Raw genomic sequence first — 9,454 nt, forward strand, 5'->3', positions numbered from 1 at the left:
GTAGCTTTTTGCGTTATTATTTCTTGTGTGTTGAAAGAAAGAGGACCATTGGGTTTGGTAAGAGCACCAACTGAGTGGTTCGATTCTCAGTTGATCAACAACCGACGGGTACCGGGACAGTGGTTTTCACGACCCGAAATCGCGCGTGCGAAAAATCCTCGACTCGCCCTCACTAGCTTTTTCTTTTCTATATAACTTGATCAAGTGAAAAGCATTTCCGCCGAGGCATCTCCATCATCCAACGTCACAAAGGACATCGTCCAACCATTCCACGACGCCGTTTTAACTTGTCGGCATCAACCATTACTCTGCCAGACTTAGGAGCTCTCACTTTTTTTTAACCGTATTTTTTGCTTCTCTTTTCTATTTTTGTAATAATCAAAAGGCATTCTCGATTCTCTCCACTCACCACTCCTGTGCCTCTCAGAATATCTCTCTCTCTCTCTCTCTCAATCAACAATGCTGAACCATTCGATACAAAACGAGTGGTTTTCTCTCTTACACACACTTCTCCGATTTTTCGGCTACTAGCTTTACTGGTAACTTTTCTCTGTCATGGTGAAATGGTGTGAGCTACTTTGAGCTTAAAATTCAATTAATTTTGGTTGATTTATTATCTGGATCTGATGCTTGTAAAGCAATTCCAGAAAATTGTTCAGTGGCTGATCATTTTGCTCTGGCTCCAATGCTGTTATTGCTACGCTTTGTGCTTATGAATTTGTGATTTTTGAGCTCATTTTTGTTTAATTTGTGTTTCGTTTTACTGAGCTGAAAGTTTATAAGACATTTTCTTTTTTGTTTTTGATTTAGCTTCTATGTTCAGTTTCTTCATTTTGAACTTCATTGTATCAAAATCTTTACAATTACGTGGCTTAGAATCAAAGCAACAATTGGTTTTTGTTTTCTAGTAGTTAAGCAATTGGAAGAACAACTCGTGAAGAGAGCTTGTTTTTATTCATATTCTGCTATTTATGTGTAGAATGCAGTGTTTTTAGTTTCTTACGCTACTGAGTAAAATACTTCTAGGTTTCTATGTTTTAGGTGCTTGTGACTATACGTAGCTAATCCCATTGGAGTGGAACTATAGCTAGGCATTAGTCCACTTTCTGCAAGCATGGTTCTAGGATTGAGAGCAAAGAACAGGCAAGGTGCCTCGGTCCAAATCAATTATTTAATCCATGTTCAGGACATTAAGCCTTGGCCCCCATCACAGTCGCTTAGATCCCTCCGTTCTGTGTTGATTCAATGGGAAAATGGCGAACGAAATTCTGGGTCTACCAACCTTGTCGTACCGTCACTTGGGTCGGTTGTTGGTGAGGGAAAGATTGAGTTCAATGAGACTTTTAGGCTACCGGTGACTTTGTTGAGGGACATGTCTGTCAAAGGCGGGGATGCAGATGCATTCCAGAAGAATTGCTTAGAGTTTAACTTGTATGAGACTAGGAGGGACAAGACTGTGAAGGGCCAGGTGTTGGCGAGTTCCATCATAGATTTGGCGGATTATGGTGTTGTGAAAGAGGCCTTAAGCATTAGTGCTCCAATGAACTGCAAGAGGAGCTATGGGAACACGAATCAACCGGTTTTGTTTATCAAAATTCAGCCTGTTAATAAAGGTCGCAATAGTTCCTCATTGAGGGACAACCAACGAAAAGGGGAGTTGCTGGATGATAATGGTGGTGGATCTGTTTCTGCCTTGATGAATGAAGAGTGTGCTGAGGAAGCTGAGGTTGCATCTTTAACTGATGATGATGTTTCATCTCACTCATCTCAGACAGTTTCTTCTACTGCTCCTCACTCTAACGGGGCTTTACCTCCCCAACATGAAGAGGTATTCTTTGCTTATTTTCTTCTGTTCTCTTTTGATTGCTAGTTGCCAGTTTTGATTCTACTATGAGTAAATCAATGTGTCTGTATCTACATTCTTCTATTGCTGGAGAGATTCATATTCTCTTGCCTTGGACGTAGATATTATGTATAATCTGCTATATATTAGATAGGCGCTTTGAACATGCCTTTGGGTAAAGGTGTTCTGTTACTAGAGAGATTCATATTCTTTAGCCTTATACGCAGATGGCATGTATAATCTGCAATATGTTAGATGGGTGGTTTGAACATGCCTTTAGGAAAAAGGAGAGACACACACACAGACAGAGCATCTGATTTTTAAATTGTTTGATGCATTATTAGTTAGATAGAATTATGGCACAAGGTTTAGGAAAAATGCTATAGGACAAACTCAGTAATTTCCCTCTGTTACACCGCTTATATCGGTGGGTCAAACATGAAGAACAAACAATGTGTATAGATCAGTATTTTGTTTCTAATTTAATGCTTTTACACATCTGCCTGTAGATCACCATCCTGTTGGTCAAGGGCTTGATACTATGGTCAGCATCATAGGTGAAACTACATATTTATCTACACATATATATACACACGCATACTATTTTTTTGGTGATAAATACTAATGATGTGGTATGTAATATAATGATTGGAATTGAATTCCAGAACGGACCAGACATGGTGACTCTTAGCATTAGAGGGGGTAGCAAGGAACATGCCTTAGCTTTGAAACCTAAGCTTGAAAAACCAAATACGATGCCACATACTGGATCACATGAGAATCTAAAGAGAAGCTCATCTTGCTCATCATCGATAGACTTGTCCTCTGATCTGGGAAGCCCAGTAAATGGTCCTACTTCTACATTGAACTTTCCTAACTCTAGTTCAATGTCAACCTTACAAAATACTGCTCCCCATGGTGTTCACTCTTCCTCCTCATCCTTGGCGTTTGAAAATCCAGAGGAAGATTCTGATGACAGCATTAGAAGCAATGATCATGGATATGTGCCTCAGGAAGTTCATGAAAAGGTAACTAATAGCACAGCTGCAGTTTCAGGTGATGGTCAGCAGAACATCAAGGAAATATCCAACAGTCTTGTAGCATCCCCAGACAATAACTCCAGGGTGGTTGAGGAGCTGGACTCCACTAAGTCCAGTGGTTCTCAAGTTAACGGAAAAAATTATGGGAAAGGTTGGGAAATTGGCAGGGATGACCAGGAGGAGTCTGAAACCAGTGAAGATATCTATGATAGTTCTATGGAAGACCAAGATGGAAAGGAACCACAAGAAAAGGGGGATGAAAGACAAAACTTGGATGAGAAAAAGCATTCTACAGAAGATAAACCATTCGGTATCCTAGATGCTACCAGAGTGCAAGCATCTTTGGAAGGTGATACATTTTCTTTAAGCAGGGGAAATCTTGGAATGAAGAGCAATATCCTTAAAAGTGACAGATTAAAGAATGTGAAGTCTGTTAGGTCATCAACAGATTTAGCTAGGGTCACCAATGGATCACTCAGTGGTAATCAGCAAACAGAAATAAAGGAAGCTAGTGTCCTGGGAGATGCACAGTATGTTGCCCGAAACCTCAGAAGTAGTGAAAGAAAAGAAGCTAAAATTTATCCAAAGGATACCAGAAGTGCCCTTTTAGACAGCAAAGTCCAGCACTTGGAAAACAGAATAAAGATGCTTGAGGGAGAGTTGAGAGAAGCTGCTGCCGTTGAGGCTGCTCTTTATTCAGTAGTTGCTGAGCATGGAAGTTCCATGAGTAAGGTCCATGCTCCAGCTCGGCGCCTTTCAAGGATGTATCTTCATGCTTGTAGAGAAGGTTCTCTATCAAGGAGGGCATCTGCAGCTAGAAGTGCCGTTTCAGGACTAGTTTTGGTAGCAAAAGCATGTGGAAATGACGTTCCAAGGTATACATAAACCACATTATTTTCAGATTTTTTTTTGTAACAATTTTCATATTTTTTTTAATGGTTAGCTGATTAAAGATACATGAACTACCTATTTTATGAAGAGAACTAGTTCATTGCGAGCTTCTTGATAAACCCTATACTTTAGGGGTGGGAACCTGCCATAGATGGTCTTATCCAAGAGATCTAAATTGAAGCTGATTTAAAGCATTGTACTATAGATGCAGTAAAAATATACTAGTAGCAAGCAAAAGATGACAAAGCAGAAGAGTCAGATAGAGAGACTCAACTTGTGCACACATCTTCTGCATGAAATTTGATTTTATCTATTATGCGTTGAAGTAAGTTTTGTGTAGTTTTTGTACGAACTCATTTTCTTTTCCTATTCTCTGATTACAGATTGACGTTTTGGCTGTCAAATTCTGTTGTCTTGAGAACAATTATAAGCCAAGCCAACCGGGACCTGGAGCTACCACTCTCTGCTGAAAATTGTATAGAAAGGAATGGTGGGGGAAAGGTAAATAACAAGGTATCAACTTCATTAAAATGGAAAGCGTCTTCTCCTGGCAGAAAAGAAGCATTGTATGGAGGTTTCGGCAACTGGGAGGACACACATATGTTTACATCTGCATTAGAAAAAATAGAAGGTTGGATCTTCTCCCGCATTGTTGAGTCTATCTGGTGGCAGGTCACTCCTCAATTCTTTTTCTTCCTTGTCTTCAATTTTTGAATTTCCCTGGAAGTGTTTTATAGCAAAACTAGGTTATAGTGTATCAACTTTCATGGTTGTCTGACTGGATTTAGTTTACTGTTTTATTTCCAGACTCTGACTCCACATATGCAGTCTGCTGCTACAACAGCATTTAACAAAAGTATGGGTTCCAGCTTAAGGAAAAACTACGGAAGGTCATCTAGTTCTGGTGATCAAGAACAAGGGAGTGTTTCGTTAGACCTTTGGAAGAAGGCTTTCAGGGATGCAGGTGAAAGACTTTGTCCAGTCCGAGCTGGAGGGCATGAGTGTGGCTGCTTGCCTATGCTGGCTAGATTGGTAAATCTTTACACTTGATAAAGAAACCGACACGCTATAATTTTGTAAATTTTATATGAAACATTTTTTTTTAAAAAAAAAATGAAAATATCAGTGTAAACAAAGGTAACTGAGTGTTTCATTTTTCAATAGATGCTGATGTTATAAATCCCTGTGCAGCGAATTTGAATTAATTAGATATCAGTGAACAGAAAATGGCCATCAAAGTAACAATGGTAACTGCTATTTGCTCGGTCATAAATTTGTCTTCCTTATATTGCAAATAAAGTCATTTGATGAGATTGCAAGATATCCGTGTTTAAGGTTCCTAATGCACGTAAGCAACCTGAATTAATTATGTATGAACTACTTTTAAGTGCATTTCCCACCTCTCTCTAGCACAGCTTGGTATACTGCTGCACATTAATGACAAGTTTTGGTCTATAGATTAAATGACATCTTTTAGTGATTCTGAAATATTCCTTATATTGTACAGCCAAAATAAAGAAATAAAAGGTCAATACATTGATCTGTCTCTTTGAATTTCTGATTGTGTTTTCCTTGAAAAAAAATAATTTTTTTTTTCCTCTTTTCTTTCTCTTTTAAAAAATCTGACATTACAATGCATCTTTATGGTCCAGATAATGGAGCAATGCTTGGCTAGATTAGATGTGGCTATGTTCAATGCTATTCTTCGTGAATCTGCTGATGAGATCCCTACAGATCCTGTATCTGACCCCATCAGTGATTCGAAGGTCCTTCCAATTCCAGCTGGGAAATCAAGCTTTGGGGCTGGTGCACAACTGAAAAATGCGGTAAACCTTGCAAATTGCACTTTATGAGGCTAGTGTAGAGCAGATCATTTCTCATAATGATAGATGTTCTTGATCCTCTCAATTAAGTCTGCCAAGTTACTACTATTTCCTGGAATTGTAGGATCACCTTTCATGGTTTTTCTCTTTTAGTATATTGATTTAAAGGTGTTAATCTATATTTTGAAAATGTGCTACATCCGGCTGGGCTGGGCTGGCCTTTTAAATGGTTAATGCCAATCGAAAGATGAAGTTTTTTAGGCACGCCATTTACCATGCATTGTGTGTTTTTTTCTAGGAGGGTATAGTTCTGGATCATTTCTGATTCTTTCTAATATTGATCAATATCATACAAAATCAGATGGTTATTTGCAGTTTGAGATGCATGAAAATCGGATTTTGATTATATTGAACCTGCAGTATTCCTTAATAATGTCTGATATCTTAAAATACACCCTAAATTCTTGTTGAATTGGGCAATGTGAAGTTTTCTAATGCTACATTCTAAGCGAATATAGTTCTGGTTGTGTTTTGTGCATATCAGATTGGAAACTGGTCTAGATGGCTGACTGACTTATTTGATATGGACGATGATGACCCACTTGAAGATGCAAGTAACCATGAAGACAGTGTCGAGAGAGATGATACATCATTCAAGTCTTTCCATCTCCTTAATGCATTGAGTGATCTCATGATGCTTCCAAAGGACATGCTTTTGAGTAAATCCATCAGGAAAGAGGTTCAATGCTGGAACTTAAACCATACATTTAGTATCTGGTCTTCATGGTAGATATTTGTAGTTGTTATTTATGGTTTTTTACTTCCATTTTTGAAGGTTTGCCCTGCATTTGGTGCACCATTGATCAAGAGGATTCTCGACAATTTTGTTCCAGATGAGTTTTGTCCGGACCCAATTCCAGATGTTGTGCTTGAAGCGCTGAACTTGGAGGTCAATCAATTGAATCTACATTTCTTTTTTAGCCCCTTGTGTGTTGATAATGAGAATAATTAATGCATGCTTGCTAGTTTTACCTTGGGAAATAGGTCTGGCAGAGTCTGGACCAAAAATCTCTACCATGGTGTTATCCTGCATTCTTGCATTACTATTGCGTACAAGAATTAGCCTGATGAGCCTATAATCTTGCTATTGCTTTATGTAGGATCTTGAGAGTGGGGAGGAGTCCCTGACGAACCTCCCATGCACTGCAGCTCCCATAGTCTATTCACCACCTTTGGCAGCTTCAGTTGCAAATATTATTGGAGAGGGTGGAAGCCAACCTAATCTGAGAAGAAGTGGGTCCTCAGTACTTTGGAAATCATTCACCAGTGATGATGAGCTTGATGAATTGAATTCGCCCTTGGCTTCGATATTTATGGACGGTTCTCGTTCTTCAGCAGTTCCAACGAAGCCCAGCTGGATATCAAAGGAAAAAGGCAATCAAAATGCTGTGAGATATGAACTCCTTCGCAATGTATGGATGAATAGCGTGGAGTAGCTCAATATATATCTCAGGTATATATGTACAATGTGTCTTTTTTTTTTTTTTTAAATGTGGAGTTCTAAATTTGTACTCCGGTTTTGGTTTCAGTCTTCTTGGTGTCTCTGTACAAAAAAAGGCAATTATAGACTTATAGTAGAACAACTCAAAACTTTTAAACTGTAGGAGTGTAGCATTGATATCAGTGATTGCATCTCATAAGGTATTGGGTATGGGTAAATACATCATTCCGTTATTGTTTCTCTTTTTCTTTTGCTGGAAGAAAAATGCTTTTGAATATGGGCTTTGCTGGGTATCGGATTTGCTTCCCTCTCTTCTTAAGGGGAAGGGGGAAAAGGACAAAAGGAGTGTTTTTAAGTCGGATTAGAGTACTGGATGTGTTTGTGTCTGGAGTTTTTGAGTTGTTAATATATTTGTAGATCACAAAACAAAAGACATAAAATATAGACACAAACAAACATGGCCGATGTCTCCAAGACAAACAAACTCATGAAGAACAGAAATTGAAGCATAGAAGAAGAGTTCCCTTATGCCAACCCGAATAAATCCTGCTTGAGTTTCCTGTTTAAATGAAAACAAAATAAGTGTCATGTGAAATTATGTTGACACTTGTTAATGCGACGAAGAATCGCATCTTTAGCTTCAAAACCTCGCCTTAATTGAATTTTCTCAAGCTTTGCAACTACTAATGCTATATGCAAGTTTTTTTTATCCCCTTTTATTCCCCTCAAAGTGATGTGGCATTGGATTTGGGAAGAAAGTTAAAAACTTTGGAGAAAAATTTGAAACACGGCACATTTCAAATTTAATATTTTGGGTTAAAGGCATAAGTGGTATTTGTGGCTCTAAAAGTGGCAAAATTAATACTTCCTCATATACTGTCTAATAATCTAATTGAATATTTTCCATGTGAGTAAAAAGTCATATAAGACCAATAGAATATTGCCACGTGTACAAAATACCACATCGTTTTGACACCTGACAAAAAATTTTTTCATTCTAGCCATATTTTCTTTAACAAGTGAAAATATTATTTTTTAATAACATGAATGAAATACATACTTTGGGAATTATGCATGTTTAAAATGTGGTTTTTTTTTTAGTTGAAAAGTGTTTTAATGTGTCATAAATATAAAAATAAAAAAGTAAAAATGAAAGATAAAACAGTTACAATTTATAAACAAGCCCGCACAAATCTGAGTCAGCGTAAAAGAAGAAAGAAGTCGGCGTATTTTTCAACTTCCAAAGGTCTTTGTGGTCGTATTTGGTACAACAACTTCCAAAGCTGCTGTGATAAAGGTCTTTCAAGATGTCAAGAATGAGGCGTGGGATAGCGCAAACCTCATCTTTTTAAGCACAAACTCCTCAGCCTCTCAACTCCCAAAGGAGATCTTTGTCGATCGACGTATTTGTCATAGTAAATGTAGCAACTTCTCTGACTCTGCATGTTCTCTGTTAGAATATATTATTTCCTTTGTTATAATATTTTATATTTCCGTTATTTAATTTGTAATGTAGGGTTTATTTCTTTCCTTATGTATTTTAGGGTTTAATTTGGGTTTCTTGGTCACTACTCATTGTCTCTCTATAAATAGAGAGTTATGTAATATTGATTGATATGGTGAATATACAAGATGTAGCCCATACGTCTCTCTCCGCTTCCGCTCTCTTTTCTTTCTCTTTTATATTTTAGTATTTTATATTTTTATATATATTTTAACATGGTATCAGAGCCACGTTTCTGTTTCTGTGGCTTTCAATAAAAGTCTTATGATGTTTCTATGGTGTTTTCTAACATTCTCTTCTGATGATCTCTTAATTCTGTTGTGATCCACGACTTTATTCATTGGCGAATCTTGGCATAATGCGGTTTTCGCCCTTCACGGGAATTTTAACGGCTAGTTTTTGTTCTCCGGCCTCTTTGTCAGTTGCGGCTTGGCCCTTCACCAGATTCTTTTAGTGGCTTGTCTACGTTCTCTGGTATTTCTGCAGCCGTCACTTTCAGCTTTTCTCGTCTTTGTAATTGGCGAACCCTGGCACAATGTGGTTTGGCCCTTCAAGGGATTTAATGACTAGTTTTCGTTCTTCGACCGTCATTGTCAGTTGCAGTTTAGCTCTTAACCGGATTCTTTTAGCAGCTTGTCTCTATTCTCCGGTATTTCTCCGGCTGTCACTTTCAGCCTTTCTCGCCGGCATTGTCTTGATCCAACCATCGACTTTAGATGCCTTCAATTTATTCTCTTTTCTAAACTCAAGCTTACACCTTGAGTTTGAGGAGGGGGGATGTTAGAATATATTATTTCCTTTGTTAGAATATTTTATATTTCCGTTATTTAATTTGTAATGTAGGGTTTATTT

The 9,454-nt window shown here is 37.9% G+C and overlaps 1 protein-coding gene across 1 annotated transcript; it reads left to right on the forward strand.

The window, feature by feature from the left end:
• Positions 1-405: 405 nt before the first annotated feature.
• On the forward strand, positions 406-7,346 carry LOC132181117 (uncharacterized). Its single transcript, XM_059594193.1, has 9 exons — positions 406-539; positions 1,042-1,828; positions 2,509-3,758; positions 4,158-4,446; positions 4,582-4,806; positions 5,427-5,600; positions 6,142-6,336; positions 6,433-6,546; positions 6,758-7,346. Exons 2-9 carry the CDS (start codon positions 1,115-1,117, stop codon positions 7,091-7,093), a joined length of 3,297 nt encoding a protein of 1,098 aa, XP_059450176.1. The 5' UTR covers positions 406-539; positions 1,042-1,114; the 3' UTR covers positions 7,094-7,346.
• The last annotated feature ends 2,108 nt before the right edge of the window (positions 7,347-9,454 follow it).

The sequence above is a fragment of the Corylus avellana genome, chromosome ca5, assembly GCF_901000735.1.
Source record: "Corylus avellana chromosome ca5, CavTom2PMs-1.0".
NCBI lineage: Eukaryota > Viridiplantae > Streptophyta > Magnoliopsida > Fagales > Betulaceae > Corylus > Corylus avellana.